This window comes from Mobula birostris, chromosome 6 (genome assembly GCF_030028105.1).
Source record: "Mobula birostris isolate sMobBir1 chromosome 6, sMobBir1.hap1, whole genome shotgun sequence".
Lineage (NCBI taxonomy): Eukaryota > Metazoa > Chordata > Chondrichthyes > Myliobatiformes > Myliobatidae > Mobula > Mobula birostris.
Genome location: NC_092375.1, coordinates 173,421,785 through 173,440,967, shown reverse-complemented (window position 1 = coordinate 173,440,967; position 19,183 = coordinate 173,421,785). Strand labels below are relative to the sequence as shown.

The 19,183-nt window shown below is 41.0% G+C and overlaps 1 protein-coding gene across 1 annotated transcript in view; it reads left to right on the top strand.

Moving 5' to 3' along the window:
* Positions 1 to 19,183, top strand: part of kalrna (kalirin RhoGEF kinase a) — a 734,185-nt gene that overhangs the window by 355,481 nt on the left and 359,521 nt on the right. The window contains exon 10 of the mRNA XM_072261937.1: positions 14,338 to 14,460. Coding sequence (XP_072118038.1) covers positions 14,338 to 14,460 — 123 coding nt within the window. The remainder of the gene's footprint in view (positions 1 to 14,337; positions 14,461 to 19,183) is intronic.

Here is a 19,183-nt window from a genome sequence, read left to right as displayed (position 1 = left end):
TCAGAGAAATGCAAAGTGATCTAGGAATGACCAACTTTACATTTTACCCAGTGGTAAGTCCATTTATAATTGCATTACATGATCAGTGTTTGGGTGGTGGGGTAGAGATACATCTCTACCAAAGGAGATGTAAGGTTCTCCTTCCCTCCAATAGCCTACAGCTCATCCCTGGGTAAGGCAGGACAAGATTATTTGTATAGCACTTTTCAAACACAAGGCAGTTCAAAGTGTTTTACGTAAAACAAAATATAAAAATAAAACATCAAATTTCAGACAATATGAAGAGAATTAAAGCATACAAAAAATTAAAGAAATAAAAGTTACAGTGTAGGAGATTCTAATTAAAAGCTACAGCAAAAAGAAAAGTTTTACGCCTCGATTTAAAAGATCTTAAAGTTGGGGCAGACTTCAGATCCTCTGAAAGGTTATTCCAGATATGTGGAGCATAGTAACTAAAAGCTGTTTCACCATGCTTAGTTTTGACCCTGGGGATGGTAAACAGACTAGCCCAGATGACCTGAGAGCTCAGGAAGGTTCAGAGTGTAGCAAGAGATTGGAGATGTGTTTTGGCTGTAGAGCATTCAGTGCGTTATAAACCAGTAGTAATATTTTAAAGTCAGTCCTCTGATGGACAGGAAGGCAGTGTAGTGATCCGAGAACTGGAGTGATGTGATTTATTGGTCTTAGTGAGGACTCTAGCAGCAGCGTTCTGAATGAGCTGCAGCTGTCTGAGGGATTTTTTTTATATACAGGGACCTGAGAAAATGCTATTACAATAGTCAAGCCTACTGAAAATAAATGCATGGGTGAGTTTTTCTAGATCTTGCTGAGACATAAGCCCTTTAACTCTCGGTATATTTTTTAAGATGGTAGTAGGCTGACTCTTCAATTGTCTTAATGTGGCAGTTAAAATTTAAGTTGGAGTCCAACACAACACCAAGGCTTCTTGCTTGGTTTATAGTCAATAATGACAGGGATTCTAAATGAGCACTGACCTTTAATCTTTTTTTTGGCACTATTAACAATTATTTCAATTTTCTCTTTAACTGGAGGAAATTTTGGCTCATCCAATCAGTGATTTGTTTAATAGTTTTTTAGTGATCGTATATGACCACAGTCACTTGATGACAATGTTATATAAATCTGAGTGTCATCCGCATAATTGAGGTAAGATATTTTGTTGTTTGCCATGATTTGAGCTAGAGGGAGCATGTATATGGTAAACAGAAGAGGCCCTGGTGTGGACCCTTGAGGCACTCCACATATCATTTTTCTTCAGTCAGACACGCAGCTACCAATCGATACAAAATAGACCCTACCCTGTAAATACTATTTAAACCACTTCAAGACTGTGCCAGAAAGACCCACCCATTTTCCCAGTCTGTCCAGTAATATGCTGTGATAAACTGTGTCAAAAGCAGCACTAAGATCCAATGGACCAAAAACTGAAATTTTACCGTCATCATGGTGTAAACAGATGTCCATTTTAAACTTTCACCAGAACAGTCTCAGTGCAGTGGTGTTGTCGAAATCCAAACTGGAAAACATCCATGCAGTTGTTTAGTCCCAAAAAGCTGTTAAGTTGCTGATAAACAACCTTTTCAATAATTTTACTTAAATATGGCAAGTTTGATATAGGCCTGTAGTTATTCATTGCTGAGGATTACTGAGGCATCGAGGAGTAGCACCTACTTAGCCCCTCGGTCAAGGTCACGCGAATCCATGGGAGCAGATGGGGGATGGTCATATGAGCAGCTGGTGCATATCACAAGTCCTGGTTATGCAACCACTGACGCCAGGCAGACAATCTCTGAAGAGATAGTGGCTGGGGTCATCTGTCTTGTAAAGACACCGCCCAGAAGGAGGAAATGGCAAACCACTTCTGTAGAATTTGCCAAGAGCAATCGTGGAGCATGATCACGCATGTCATATGATGCGGTACATAATGATGATTATGACATGGTCAAATTTCCATATCTGGAAGGAGCAGCCTTGGGCTGTAGAGTTATGCCTAGATATGTCAAAGAAAGAATATTCATAGTGAGTAGTGCACATGGATCAGGGCTGAAGAAGCACTAATATTTTGCAGGCCTGTAGGTTTACAGAAGTTTACAAACATAGAAAGGGAAAAGGTCAGAGAAAATGCAGCAGAGTTGAGAACTTTAGATCAATAAACATTGGCTGAAGAATGATGGCTCCCCAGTATGGTTTATTTATGGGGAGTAGAATTTTAGCTGTGCTGAAACCTTTGGAGAACGGGTGTCTAGCCAGGAGAGTATTAAAATGTTAAAAATACTTAAAGCATGAATTGTGATTTTAGCAGCAGCTGGACAGAGGCAGAAGCAGAGACTGCAATATTACACGAGTGGAAATAGGTAGCTTTTGCAATAGAAAATGTATACAAGATAAGAAATTCATCCCAGAATTTAAAAAACAACGGTGCCTAATAAGATAATTAGTTGAACCCTCAAAACATCAGGTGCAGATGGTGTACATGATGTGGTTCTGAAGACCGGTGCCAACCAGCTGGCGGGTCATACCTGCGCCCACAAAGAGCAGGGTGAGCTGCCTCAATGAATATCACCCAATGGCACTCATATCTAATGTAATGAAGCCCTTGGAGAGTTTGGTCATGGTTAGAATCAACTGCTGCCTAAGCAAGGATCTGGGCCTACTGCAATTTGCGTATTGACACAATAGGTCTATAACTGATGCAATCTCACTGGCCCTCCATGTGTATCACCTGGACAATAACAATACCTACATCAGGCTGCTGCTTATTGACTTCAGCTAAGCATTCAACACAATCGTACCCTCAGTTCTAATAAACTAGCTCCAAAACATGAGCCGCTGTACCTCCCTCTGCAACTGGATTTTTGACTTCCTCGCTGGAAGACCACAATCTGTACAGATCAGAATTAACATCTTGTCCTCGCTGACAATCAACACTGCCGCACTGCAAGAATGCATGCTTAGCCCACTGCTCTACTCTCTCGACACCCAGGAATGTGTGGCCAGGCATGGCTCAAGCACCATCTATAAATTTGCTGACAACGTATCTATTGTTGGAAGAATTTCAGGTGGTGATGAGGAGGTGTACAGGAGTGAGACAGATCAGCTGGTTGAGTGGTGTTGCAGCAGCAACGCTGCATTCAACATCAATAAGACCAGGGAAATGATTGTGGTCTTCAGGAAGGGGAAGTCAATGGAACGCACACCAGTGATCATTGAGGGATTATCAGTGGAATGGATGAGTAGCTTCAAGTTCCTGGGTGTCAACATTTTTGAGGGGCTGTATTGGCCCAATATATTGATGCAATTACAAAGAAGGCAGGGCAGTGGCTACATTTCATTAGGAGTTTGAGGAGAATTGGTATGCCACCAAAGGCACTCTCACATTTCTGGAGATGTGCTGTGGAGAGCATTCTAACTGGTTGCATCACCATCTGGTATAGAAGTGCTACTGCACAGGACCGATAAAGCTGCAGAAAGTTGTAAACTCCACCTGTTACATGGGGGGGGGGCATTGATGGTGGACCCAAAATGCAAGACACAGACACTGCAGTTCAAGGAACAGGACTAGGATTATCGCGATAACAAGGTGAGTCAGGAAGAAATGACACAAGCCCTGGACGAGACTAGGATTCAGGGCCTGGGCTAGGACTTAGAAACATAGAAGCATAGAAAATAGGTGCAGGATTAGGCCATTCGGCCCTTCGAGCCTGCACCGCCATTTATTATGATCATGGCTGATCATCCAACTCAGAACCCTGCCCCAGCCTTCCCTCCATACCCCCTGACCCCCGTAGCCACAAGGGCCATATCTAACTCCCTCTTAAATATAGCCAATGAACTGGCCTCAACTGTTTCCTGTGGCAGAGAATTCCACAGATTCACCACTCTCTGTGTGAAGAAGTTTTTCCTAATCTCAGTCCTAAAAGGCTTCCCCTCTATCCTCAAACTGTGGCCCCTCGTTCTGGACTTCCCCAACATCAGGAACAATCTTCCTGCATCTAGCCTGTCCAATCTCTTTAGGATCTTATACGTTTCAATCAGATCCCCCCTCAATCTTCTAAATTCCAACGAGTACAAGCCCAGTTCATCCAGTCTCTCTTCATATGAAAGTCCTGCCATCCCAGGAATCAACCTGGTGAACCTTCTTTGTACTCCCTCTATGGCAAGGATGTCTTTCCTCAGATTAGGGGACCAAAACTGCACACAATACTCCAGGTGTGGTCTCACCAAGGCCTTGTACAACTGCAGTAGTCACCTCCCTGCTCCTGTACTCGAATCCTCTCACTATAAATGCCAGCATACCATTCGCCTTTTTCACCGCCTGCTGTACCTGCATGCCCACTTTCAATGACTGGTGTATAATGACACCCAGGTCTCGTTGCACCTCCCCTTTTCCTAATCAGCCACCATTCAGATAATAATCTGTTTTCCTATTTTTGCCACCAAAGTGGATAACTTCACATTTATCCACATTAAATTGCATCTGCCATGAATTTGCCCACTCACCCAACCTATCCAAGTCACCCTGCATCCTCTTAGCATCCTCCTCACAGCTAACACTGCCACCCAGCTTCGTGTCATCCGCAAACTTGGAGATGTTGCATTTAATTCCCTCATCCAAGTCATTAATATATATTGTAAACAACTGGGGTCCCAGCACTGAGCCTTGCAGTACCCCACTAGTCACCGCCTGCCATTCTGAAAAGGTCCCGTTTATTCACACTCTTTGCTTCCTGTCTGCTAACCAACTCTCCACCCACACCAATACCTTACCCCCAATACCGTGTGCTTTAAGTTTGCACACTAATCTCCTGTGTGGGACCTTGTCAAAAGCCTTCTGAAAATCCAAATATACCACATCCACTGGTTCTCCCCTATCCACTCTACTAGTTACATCCTCAAAAAATTCTATGAGATTCGTCAGACATGATTTTCCTTTCAGAAATCTATGCTGACTTTGTCTGATCATTTCACCGCTTTCCAAATGTGCAGTTATCACATCCTTGATAACTGACTCCAGCAGTTTCCCCACCACCGACGTTAGGCTAACCGGTCTATAATTCCCCGGTTTCTCTCTCCCTCCTTTTTTAAAAAGTGGAGTTACATTAGCCACCCTCCAATCCTCAGGAACTAGTCCAGAATCTAACGAGTTTTGAAAAATTATCACTAATGTATCCACTATTTCTTGGGCTACTTCCTTAAGCACTCTAGGATGCAGACCATCTGGCCCTGGGGATTTATCTGCCTTCAATCCCTTCAATTTACCTAACACCACTTCCCTACTAACATGTATTTCGCTCAGTTCCTCCATCTCACTGGACCCTCTGTCCCCTACTATTTCTGGAAGATTATTTATGTCCTCCATAGTGAAGACAGAACCAAAGTAATTATTCAATTGGTCTGCCATGTCCTTGCTCCCCATAATCAATTCACCTGTTTCTGTCTGCAGGGGACCTACATTTGTCTTTACCAGTCTTTTCCTTTTTACATATCTATAAAAGCTTTTACAGTCCGTTTTTATGTTTCCTGCCAGTTTTCTCTCATAATCTTTTTTCCCCTTCCTAATTAAGCCCTTTGTCCTCCTCTGCTGAACTGAATTTCTCCCAGTCCTCAGGTGAGCCACTTTCTCTGGCTAATTTGTATGCTTCTTCTTTGGAATTGATACTATCCCTAATTTCTCTTGTCAGCCACGGGTGCACTACCTTCCTTGATTTATTCTTTTGCCAAACTGGGATGAACAATTGTTGTAGTTCATCCATGCAACCTTTAAATGATTGCCATTGCATATCCACCGTCAATCCTTTAAGTGTCATTTGCCAGTCTATCTTAGCTAATTCACGTCTCATACCTTCAAAGTTACCCCTCTAAGTTCAGAACCTTGGGCTAGAAGCATGGAACCCAGACCTGGAACTAGGAACCAGGAGCCTGGACTAGGAACTCTGAACTTCAGAAGCAGAGTCTGGACAAGGACCCGGAACATGGGTCTTGGTTGGGACTCGGAATCTGGGTCTTGACTCGAAACCGAAACCCGGATCTAGGCCAGGACTCGCGACTAGGATCTTGGCCAGGACAGGACGAGGAACTCCAGCGCAGGACGAGGAACTTGGGCTCGGCCTGGTTAGTCTCTTAGGTACAGAGCAGGGACTCCTCCTAGGAGCGCAGGGCCAGGATGACTGCCGAGGTAAACTGCCAAGGATTCAGATGGGGACAATCCTGCACAGGGCAAGGAATCTCCTGGGCTGGGCAAGGACATGAAGCTCAGACTTGGACAAGGCTGGAACACGGCACCTGGACTTGGTATTGGAACACAGGAACACAGGCTTGGACTGGAGCACAGGAACACAGAGCCAGGACCCTTCCTTGGGAACACAACTTAGGGCCAGGGCTTTACACAGAGTCAGGACCCCTCCTTGGGAACAGGACATAGGGCCAGGACTCATACACAGACACAGACACTGACACTAAACACAGTGACACAAAGAGACAGTTCCAAACTCAACAATAGATAGTTCCTTATCTTGGCATGGCAAGGCTCCAGTCTCAATCTGGTGGTTGAACTGGACAGCGATACAGGCAAGGACACAGGCAAGGTAGCAGACGAAGGTAACAGATGAAGATTAGTGCTGAAGTAACTGTTGAGATAAACTGCCAAAGTAACTGCCAGGGATTCAGAAGAGGGGAGAGAGAACAGTCCAGCAGCCAAAGCTGAATCCAGGAGCTATTTATGTAGCCAGCCCGAAACTAGAATCAGGTGCCTCAATTAAGGCACCCAATGGAACAAGGGGAAACAGGAAAACCCGGAATAATGAATCAACGGACCGGACCGTGAACCAGATTGCAGCCTTCACGGACCGGACCATGACACTGTCAGCTTCAGCATGATTAATAGCCTCCCCAGCACCTGAACACCTTCAGAAAACAATGTCTCTAAAAGGTGGCATCCATCAATAAGGACCCCCACCATCCAGATCAATGTCTCTTCTTATTGCTACCATCAAGGAAAAGGTACTGGAGCCTGAAGACACACACTTAACATTTCAGGAACAGCTTCTTCTCCTCCGCTATCAGATTTCTGAATGGACAATGAACCGATGAACACTACCTCACTATTTTTTGCCTCTCTTTTGAAACCACTTCTATAGTTTAATTTTCTTTTTTATATATGCTTATTGTAATTTATAGTTTTTATTATTATACATTACAATGTACTGCTGCTACTGAACAACAAATTTCACAACATATGCCAGTGATATTACACCTGATTCTGATTCTGAAGGACAAAGGATTTAGAATGGGGTGTAGTTTGATGTTTCTATTCTTCCAGTACTTAAAGTAAATGGAAGTTCATCAATGAGTAGATATCAGACTGTCTGACAATAATGAGGCTGCAAATTGTTCAGAAAGGCAAATGTTGTTTAGAAAGGCAATAAAAAAATCTGAATTAAATCAAAAGGCGCCATATGGAAAGAGGAAGATGCCATGAAGATACAAAGAGTTAAGAATGGTGAAGACACCAGGAAAAGCAATGGTGGGAAAAACACTAATTAAGTGACCCCATTGCTTCAGAACTATATAGTAGAGAGGGGTATTTGCAATAAGTCATGTTGTTGATTAATGTCAAAGTCTATAGTGATGTCAGGAAACATGATTGTTTGGAGTGATATGGAGTGATAGTGAACCAAGATCATAGTAACAAAAGTTGTTATTTATTCCTTTATATTAGTGGAATGGAAACACATTTGGAAGTATTTAAGCACAAAGTTGTGGCAAAAATAAGGACAGATTTGGTAAGTAACAACATGTGCAATCACTTGGAGAGGAAAGATAGTTTCAAGATGGCAAAGTAATAATTTAAAGTGTCAGTAATTATAGAGGGGCAAGGAGGAGTTTGGGTGTGTAACAGTTTAACAGGAATGGAATCGATGAAAGAGGAGGTGGATCTCAGCAACAGGTCAGATCGGATAGTCCTGTGAATTGCTAGTCTCTAAAGGGGCAAACGTTGTGCCGTCGAGAATCATACTTTAATCCTTCTGTAAGAGTGACTAGCCAATGATGTTGTGTCAACATCTTAACCTACTCCAAGCTAAATCTAACGCTTCCCTTCCATATTGTTCTTTCATCCATATGCCTCTCTAAGAGTCTCTTATATGTCGTAATGTGTCTGCCTCCAGCACCACCCCTGGCATTGTGTTCTGTGCACGCACCACTCTCTGTGTAAAAAAAACCTTCCCTGACATACCACAATACTTCCCTCCAATCACCTTAAAATTATGACTTTTGTATTATTTAAAGCTGCCCTAGAAAAAAGGCACTGATTTTCCACTCTATCAATGCCTGTTATCATCTAATATACAGTACCTCTATCAAGTTACCACACAGTCTCCGTTACTTCACTCAGTCCTTCCTCATAAGACAATGTCTCTAATCCATCCTGGTAAATCTCCTCTTTAAAGCTTCCATATCCTTCCTATATGAGGTGAGAGCTGAACACAATACAACAAGTGTGGTTTAACCAGAGTTTTACAGAGCTGCAACATTACCTCACGGCTCTTGAATTCAGTTCCCAATTAATGAAGGCCAACACATGGGGTCCCAGAACACATCCTATATTCCATCATTCGTTTAGTATCCAAAAATCAATCAATATCTATTTTAAATACTTTCTTGATTGAGTATGTTGGGTAAAGAATTCCACAATTTCACCACTGAGTGAAAATATTTAGTTTCATCTGAGTCTCAAGGGACTTAATTGCACTCTCTGCTTTCTCTTTGGTAACCAATCCTAAATCCACATAACATTATGATCACATATGGTCAGATTTGTTCAGTGACCTCAAGTGTGGTTCCTTATTGAAAGTCTTGAGAAGAATCCAATTATATTTCATCCCCTGGTACCTCCTTATCTATTCTGCTAGTTATAATCTCAAAAAAAAGTAACAGATTTATCAACATGATTTCCTTTTTCATAACTACTGGTTAACTCTGCCTAGTTCTATTGTTATCCTTCGTATGATCTGTTACCATGTTCATCATAATAGTTTTGAGCTTTTTCCAGGCTTGGTAGGTTAACTGGTCATTGTAAATTGACCCATGATTAGGCTAGGACTAGATAGTGGGATTGCTCAGTGGCACAGCTCAAAGGACTGGAAGGGCCTATTCCACTCTGTATCTCAATAAAAAAAAATCTGTGGAAGTTGAGAGGGTAATGTCCAATGCTTCTATTATCTTCAAAACCATCTCTTTCAGAATCCTAGGTTGCAGCCAATTAGGACTGGGTAATTTATTAACACTCTGTTCCTTTAATTTCTCTGATATTTTGTTGCTTATGTTGAATTTTTTCAACTTCTCATTCACTTGAAAACTATTGTTCTCCGCTATTCCGAATAATTTTTCAAGCAATTCTGTGAAGACAGACGCAAAAAAATGTTCAATTTCCCAGGCATTTCTGTTTGTCAATTCTAAATTAACAAGGGATGTGTTTTATTTTCAGTGGTCTTTCCTTCTATAACAGCTCTTACAAGCTGCTCTTAGATTGCTCACAGCATTATTCTCATATTCTCTTTTCTCTCTCCTTAATAACTTCTTGATCATCTGGAACTGAGAGAAAATATAGTAAATAGTTCTACTATTTATGACAGCATATTTAAAAGGAATTTAGGCAGGCACACAGATAGGGAGGAAGGCCGTGGGCCAAGTGTACACAAATGGGATTTGTTTAAACTGACATCAGGACAGAGGAACTTCTTGTGTGGTATTGTTCTATCATCTATGTTTGTAGAATCCAGAACCAAAGAGTTATTATATAAAAATCTGAGCCAGGACTTTTAGGAATGAAATTAGAAGTGCACCTAGACAGAAAAGAGAGAAATTTCAAACTCACATCTACAAACAGAGATAGATTTGGCTTGAATTGTTAATTTTAAATCAGAGATCTACAGAATTTTATGGAAAAAATTATTAAAAATAAAAGGCGGTACCCCAAATATTAAGCTGGATCATTAGTTCAAGGTTGTAAAGGATCCAGTTCTGCTCCTGCGTTATTTTCATTTTCTATGTTCTTCAAGCTAAAATTATCATAAAAGCAGATTATGTAATCATCATTCTGTCAATGCTTATGGACATCAATTGCACAGAATGACTAGGTCAGGTCTTCTCAGTCTCCATAGAGTCACCTGCCACTCATTTCTAACTCATCACCTATTTAAACCCAGCTCTCATCCACAGTTCCCTCATACAAACCAGCCAGCTTCAAGCAGTTAGTCTGAGCCTCCAGTTGCCTTGTTGGCACGGTATTTCATATTGGCTCCCTCTTGTTTTGGGCCCTTCGTGGCTTGTTACTTTTGTAGTTTATTATTAAAGCTGAATCGTCTCGGCAGCTCTGCTTTTGGGTCAAGCCCCTCTACATTTCCTGACAGGAGGAGTAAACCAGCGATTGAACCAGCAGAGTTTGCTTGCCTGAAGGAAGTCATCCATTGACATATGCACGTGATCGAGAAGCAGCTGGGAACCATTGACCATCTGCTCGTTCCTCTCCATCTCAATCCAGTAACTCTGCACCAGTCAACTTCCTCCCTCGGAGACCCCAATTCTTTTGCCTGAATACAGCGTCCTGTCCCAGTGTGTCTTGCACTTTGAACTCCAGCCATCTCTGTATTTTATGGACCGAGTCAAGATTGCCTTTGTCATCTCTCTCTTGACTGGGTGAGCTCTGACGTGGGCTGCCAGTAACTGGGACAATAAGTCCCTATCTGCAACCGATATGAAGATTTCACCGCTGAGTGTTTGGTCATCCAGGAAGTGGAAGGGGGGCAACAGACTGAACACTTTGCCTGCATCAAGACTCACACTCGGTACAGTACTGGATTACACCGTGGAATTCAGGAACCTCGTGGCAGAGTGCAGCTGGAACGTAGAAGCACTACTGACCTATGACCATCATGACCCCTCGGAAAGACAAGCTGTCTACCTGGCAGAGACCCACCGTCCTTGGAAGCCTCATCACTCTGGCTCTCCGTATTGTCAAGCGTCGTATGGAATACGAACCAGAGCCCCGCTTCTGTTCCCAGAACCATTTCAGGCTGCAGGACCCTCATCATCAATCAATCCCTCCAGAACCCATACAGTTAGATCACCCTATGCTCCCCCAAGAGCAGGAGTGTCACTGGAGAAACAACTGTATGCTTACTGCGGAGCAGCCAATCACCCATGCATAAAACCATAAGACCATAAGATATAGGAACAGAATTAGGCCATTTGACCCATCGAGTCCGCTCTGCCACTTAAATGGCCACTCCATCTGGAAAACTTGTGCTGCAGTTGCCTCTCATCCTTCATGAATGAAATTATTACAATAAGGACTACAGTAGAGTGATCGATCTTATGCCAACATACCAGACTCTTTAATCACAATCTCCATGCACGTCTAGTCCCACCAGAAGGACAGAACACAGGTGACAGTGCGGTAGGAGAGAGTAGATTTCCTGAAATATATCACTATTCCCTTATTCTTGTGATATCTAAATCTGATACTTCCATGCCAATAGCAGACTTCATGAACTTTCATGTGAGGTTCAAGAAGGTGATTAACACCACCTTCTCAAGGGCTGTTGAGTAAGGACAAAGTTCTTTGCAGGATCCTCATTTATTAGGCTGCTCATAATTACCATTCCTCTGTATTTCGATTGTTTAAAATCTCTAATGACAAATATTTATTGGATAATTCAAAATATGTTGATTTTTTTTCTATTTTCATGCTATTATATCATTTTTTGCATGGCAGTTTGATGTTTTTCTTTGGGTAGGTTGGTTGCATGGTTCTTGTTTCATGGCTGTCTGTGGGGAAGACAAACTTCAGGGTTGTATACTGCATATGTACTTTGATAAATAAATGTACTTTGAACTTCGAACTTATTACTTGTGTTCTACTACCTTTCACTCCTTTCTACCACCTTCCTTTTCCAATGTGAACTTTAGCAAGAAATACCTCAGCTTTTTCTTAGTTTTGGCCTTTTGAAGTTATTTTTTAGCTAAAAGCTAGCCACACTCAAACAAATCATGTTCTGACTCAACCTGACAAGGTCTGGTAACTGCTATCCAAATAATCTGCCATCAGTCAATTATAGAATAAACCAAAATATTCAATTCAAATACTAAAATGCTGTGTCATGTGTTCAGATATGAGGCTGATTGACAACTTTAGCACTGGACAGACATTCATCAATTTTATGAAGCTAATATTTTGAAGTGTAAATCAATCATCTTTTTGAATGTTTAACTGATTTTAAATAATTGTTGAGATTTACTCAAATGGAACTTTGAAAAGAATTCCCTGAGATGGACAGTATGCGTAATAATTGAAGAAAAGATTTAGAAACATCTGATCAAAAACCTACCATAGGAATAATGTTAGCATTATAGGTAAAACTAATGTTTTCTACAAATGAATTTGTATGATCTAAAACTATAGTAACATTTAGATTTATTTATTTACTTCCTTAATGAACCATATGTTTGCAATTAGTGTCTTTACAATTGGTTTTCTTTTGACTTCAAAATGAATGCTAATGAATCATAGAATAAAATCAATATATGAAGCAATTTAAAAAAGCATCTTAGCTAAAATGACTCAGATTTTGACCGGTTTTGCATGCAATTCCACTCAGAACTGCCTTTATTTCTCAACAAAAATGTCAGCATAAGGAGCCCCATGCATGGGCAGTGAGAAGGGTTTTGCATGCCATTTTCTCTCTGTCATTCTGTCATTGAACTTCAGATTGAGTCAAATGTCAGGGTAGAACTTGCTGAGGTCTCCACTGCTTGGTTGGTTAATCCTGTAAGAATAAAGCAGCTTTAACGAAAAAAAGATTTGATGACTTTAACATTTTATCTATTGTGTCATTTTTTTTATCTTTTATTACTACAAATTCATATTTTTACAGGATTCATTTGTCATTGTTCTTGATTCAGAATCACTGCAAAACGAAAACGGTTGTAACAGATAGCAGTTCTCAAAGTGTGTTTTTCCGGGGTGACGTAAGTTAACAGAGAGTATCAGACTGAAAGGGAAAACTTCTGAGGGGGCAGATTTTAGTGGTAGACCTGATAACTGGGATAACATTAGAATTCAACAAAAGGAAACAAAAAAGGTTAAAAAAGCGATGAAGTCAAAGTAACAAAGTACATGAAAAAGGACTGAACGGATGTATTTAAGTATATGAAGGGAGAGGTCCAAATGAACATTGCCCCCTTGGGGAATGAGTTATGGGAAACAAGGAAACAGCAAAGGAGATATCAGAGGATTTAAATAAATATTTTGCACACTTCTTTATGGTAGAAGACACTGCAGATGTTCAATTAACATTGAGTACAACTGGGGAGGATCTAAGTATGATAACATCACTGGAGAACTGAAGAGTATCTTTCTCAGAATATGGAAAAAACTCATTTAAGTCTGAAATGAAGAATCTCTTCTGAAAGAGGGCTGTGAGCCTGGAGGACTCCCTGTCTCAGGGAGATGTGGGGGAAGAGTCTTCAGGCATATTTAAGGCTGAAATGCAGAAACATCTAATCAGTGAGGGAATCAAGGATTATACAGAAAAAGCAGGAAAGTGGATCTGAGGAATATCAGATCAGCTATGAATCTGTTGAGTGGCGGAGCATCCTCAAGGGCCCAGACAGCCTGCTGTTCCAGCTTGTTATCATCTTACTGTGGAGTTTCATGAGTAGAGATGACTCTGATCCATCTTTATGATTTAGTATGTTGTTAAAGACCCTACCACCACTTAGGACCTTACTGATTGGCACTAGAATCATCTACACCAACCAGACTGACCTTCTCGATGTGGAGAGGGAAACATGGAAGATGAGTAGTCAGAAAAATGTGGGCTAATATTTTACCTGGATCATTGGCCAATGGAAACAGTATCATGATTTAATAAACAAATATTTACCTAAGAGATATGCACAAATGACAAAGAAAATCGGAAAATATAACCAAAAGATAGTTTTAATCCTCTGAGGATTGAGCATCAATTTTTGCTTTACTTCCTTCTGTATATTAACTATAGCTATTGAAGTTCCTTGGATTTAAATCATATCAATTTATTTTTAACAATTCTCAATAGTGGTGTTTCATATAAGTATTTATCACAAATCAGCATGTATCCCCAGTTAGCTATTGAATTGTTGACTAGATTCAAAAATTTCCTCTGACCAAATTACAATAAAATACTTGCAGAATTTTACTCTTAACATTATGTATTTCAAAGGTTTGCTTCTGTTGGTTTCCCTGCTAACGTACCATCACTTTTTTTTTATTTTTAGGTTTTGGACTGGATTGAAAACCATGGAGAAGCATTTCTTAGCAAGCACACTGGGGTTGGAAAGTCACTTCATAGAGCACGTGCTCTTCAGAAGAGGCATGATGATTTTGAAGAAGTAGCCCAGGTCTGAAGACTATTTCATGTCATATTGTAGTGTTAAATCTTTATTACTTGGCCAGGTTTACCGTGAGAATATTACTACATGTTAAAGGTCCCAATTCAGAGATGACGCAGCCTTGCTTGATACCAGTCTGTTCTTAGTAACCACCTCCTTGTGGGGGGGGGGGGGATAATCCATATAACAGCTTGTGACTGCCTGCCCTAATAAGTTCTCCTCTTCTCAGAAATGGAATATGAGATTTTGAATTTGTGATTGTAACTTACAACTACAACAGAGCTACCAATTGCTCTTAAGGCCCTCTTAGTTTGTAAAAGGCCTTTTCAAATTGTTGGTGCTGAGTGATGGTTTGGTTCAACCAGATAATTTCCTATGAAAATAAGTCAAAGGCACTCAAGGACGAAGTTGTAATTGAGGAGTTCTCTGACGTGTCTCTTCCAACAGCTGCTGACTGCCTCAGTCATGATGTTTGTGTCTGTTCATTGTTCTGAGCAAGGTGGCCCGTTGGATGTTTGGGCTGGATCAGGCATTGACAGTACTGAAGAACATGTATACGTCATGATTATCAACAAGTTGCTGGACCACTTGCAATATTTTCCTTCATCATCTGTTTAAGTGAGGAGTTTTCTCCTAGACCTGTCCCCACAGGATCCAGAGTCAAGGTGGAATTTCTGATCCTGAAATGCTCCTGGTCTCTTGTTGACCATAACCTTGGTCAACTAACTTAGGTTAAATAGATGACTACACTAATCCCAATTAATTCAAACTAGCAACTTCAGTGTATCAACTGGGATAATTCATGTATTCTGTTCCTCCTTTGGAACCAATACTTATCCAAACTTTCTCTCACAATGCTATAATAGAGGATCTCCTGTTGGCCAAATGATTGATCCTTCTCTCTGCTCCAGACAGGCGGTCTTCCTTGCGATAGTTGTTCCTCCTGCAATTCTCGCTCATTAGTCCACTGAGTTCTCACTGTCCTGCTTCCAGAAATCTGCTTTATTATTCCTTTCCCCAATCAGTTCAGCACTGTTGTACTTCAGTTCGAGAATATAGAACAGTACAATACAGGAACAGGCCCTTTGGCCCACAATGTTGTATAGGACTAATGAAATTGATAATCAAACCCCAAGCAAGACTAAGCCCTTCAGCCTGCACAATGCTCATATCCTTTCACTTCCTGCACATTTATATGCCTATCTAAGAGCCTCTTGAAAACCTCTATTGTCCTGCAAATGTATTCATGAAATTTGCCTGTCTCTAACTTTAAACGCTTGCCCTCTGGTACTAACCTTTGTGAAATGTTATTGGCTATCTACTCTATCTCTCTCATAACCTTGTCTCTCATAATCATAATCAATGTCTCTCATAACCTTATACACCCCTATCAAATCTCACCACCCCCAGCCTCCACTACTCCAGAGAAATTTTCACAAATTTCATGACATGTGCCAGTGATAGTAAATCTGATTCTGATTCTGAAAACAACACAAATGTGCCCAAGCTCTCTTTATAGCACATGCCCTATAATCCTGATAAATGTATTCTGCAACCTTTTCAAAACCTCCAGATATTTCCTGTAATGGGTCAAGCAGAACTGAATGCAGTATTCCAGATGTGACCTAGCTAGAGCTTTATAAAGCTGCAACATAACTTCCCAATTCTTGAACTCAAAGTTCAAAGTTCAGAATAAAATGTATTATCAGAGTACATACATGTCAGCACATACAATCCTGAGATCCTTTTTCCTGTGGGCACACTTAACAAATCTATAGAACAGTCATTGTAAACAGGATCAATGTGCAAATGCAAACATAAATAAATAAATAGCAATAAATAATGAGCATGAAATAACAAGATAAAAGAGTCCCTCAATGAGTGTAGTTATCCCTTTTGTTCAAGAACCTGACTGTTGAGGGGTAGTAACTGTATTTGAACCTGGTGGTGCTAGTCCTGAGGCACTTGTACCTTCTTCCTGATGGCAGCAATGAGAAAAGAGCACGACCTGGGTGGTGAGGATCTCTGATGATGGATGATGCTTTTCTATGACAATGTTTCATGTGGATGTGCTCGGTGGTTGGGAGGGTTTTACCTGTGACGGACTGGGCTGAATGCACTACCATTTTGTAAGACTTTCCACTCAAAGGCGTTGGTGTTTCTATACCAGGCTGTAAAGCTGCCAGTCAGTATACTTTGCACCACACATCTATAGACGTTTGCCAAGGTTTTTGATGACATGCCGAATCTCTGCGGATTCCTGAGGAAGAAGAGTTGCTGTTGTGTTTTCTTTGCAATTATATTTACATAATGGATCCAGGACAGGTCCTCTGCGATGACACCCAGGAATTTAAAGTTACTGACCCTCTTCACCTCTCTTCCTCTGATGCGTACTAGCTCATGGACCTCTGGTTTCCTACTCCTGAAGTCCACAATCAGTTCCTTTGTCTTATTGACATTGAATGAGAGGTTGTTGTTATTATACCACTCTGCCAAATTTTCAATCTCACTCCTGTATGCTGATTCATTACCACCTGTGATATGGCCCATAACAGTGGTGTTATGAGCAAACTTGTATATGGTGATGGAGCTATACTTAGTCATACACTCAATTCCTTGATTAGTAAAAGACATGTCTTCTTTACCAACCTACCAACCTATGTTTCAGGGAGCCACAAACTTCAACCCCAAGATCCCTCTGCTCATCAACTCCGCTATGGGTCTTGCCATTAACAGTGTACTGTCTCCTTGCAGTTGATCTACCAAAGTATAACAACTCACCTTAGAAAGAGGTGACATCAGATCAGAAGATGTAGAATACTTATAGGTAGAGTTCAGACTCTGCAAGGGTTAAAAAGACCCCAAACATGAGAAAGTCTGCAGATGCTGGAAATCCTTAAAAAAGACTCTGATGAGTATTATATATAGGTCTTCAAACCTTAGCCAGGATGTGGGCTACAAATTGCAATGGGAGATAGAAAAGGCACAAAAAAAGGGCGGTTTCGATAGTCACGGGATAGTCAGGGGATTTGAATATACAGGAAGATTGGAAAAATCAGGTTGGTGCTGGATCTCAAGAGAGGGAATTTGGAGAATGCCTACGAGTTGGCTTTTTAGAGCAGCTTGTGGTTGAGCCCTCTGGGGAAACGGCAATTCTGGATTGGGTGTTATGTAATGACCCAGATTTGATTAGGGAGCTGAAGGCAAAGGAACCCTTGGGAGGTAGTGATTATCATATGATAGAATTCACCCTGCAGTTTGAGAGGGAGAAGCTAAAGTCAGGTGTATCAGTATTACAGTGGAGTAAAGGGAATTACAGAGGCCTGAGAGAGTAGCTGGCCAAAGTTGCTTGGAAGGGGACACCAGCAGGGCTGACAGAAAAAAAGCAGCATTGGCCAGAGTTTCTGCGAGCAATTTGAAAAGTACAGGATAGATGAAGAAGTATTCTAAAGGGGAAATTAGGCAACAGGGGCTAACAGTAGAAGTCAAAGACAGCATAAAAGTAACAGAGAGGACATATATTTAGCAAAAGTTCATGGGAAGGTGGAGGACTGGGAAGCTTTTAAAAACCAACAGAATGCAACAAAAAAGCCATAAAGAGAGAATCAATGAAATATGAAGGTAAGCTAGCCAATAAATAAAAGAGGATACAGAAAGTTTTGTGGGATATATAAAGAGTAAAAGAGATGAGAGTGCAGTAGATATCGGACCGCTGTAAAATGACACTGGAGATTTAGTAAAGGGGGATAAAGAAATGGAGACAGACTTAATAAGTATTTTCCGTTACTCTTCACTGTGGAAGATACAAACAGAATGCCAGAAATACAAAAGTGCCAGTGGGCAGAAGTGAGTGTAGTTGCTATTATAAAAGAGAAGGTACTTGGGAAGCTGAAAAGGCTGAAGTTAGATAAGTCACTTAGACAGATGGACTACACACAGGGTTCTGAAAGAAGTAGCTGAAGGGATTATGGAGGTATTAGCAATGATCTCTCAAGAATCACTAGATTCTGGAATGGTTCCAGAAGACTGAAAAATTGCAAATATCACCCCACTCTTTAAGAAGGGAGGGAGGCAGAAGAAAGGAAATTACAGGTCAGTTTGCCTGAGTTCAATGGTGGGAAGGTGTTGCAGTCTGTTATTAAGGATGAGGTTTTGAGGTACTTGGAGGCACATCTCAAAATCTTTGCTTTTTGTTAAGAAGAACCATTATAGCCAGTTCATGTGAGACGCTAGGCTCAGATGACTCCTGTTCACGGACACCAATTTATACTTCTCAAATAAGCCAATGATGATTCTTCCTAATCAAAGGGCATTCCACATGTAACTTCTTATTGGTTAATGATCTCAGATTTGCAGATTATCAGCAGAGACTTCATTATGTCCATTGTTAACTATATTAATCCAGAAAGAATTAATTCTAAAAATGACAGACTCCACTTCCTCCACCAGTTGGACATTTGTTTTGCCTACTGGCCCACTATCCTTGACTTGTTCCAGCAAAGTGTTCCATAAATATTTATCTCATCAGGCCAGCACCTGGTCATGCTCATAAAACTTGCACTGGGGTTTTCTAGAAGAGAAGCCAAGAGTTTCTGCCTAGTTGCTAATCATGGTAGACATGAGGACTGTTCAGATACTATGGGTTCTCCGAGGTGAATTGTCAAATTGTCTGTCTGGTTCTGTCTCACGACAGCTGATTTTACGGGGTTGATGCGAGCTTTAATACTGATTT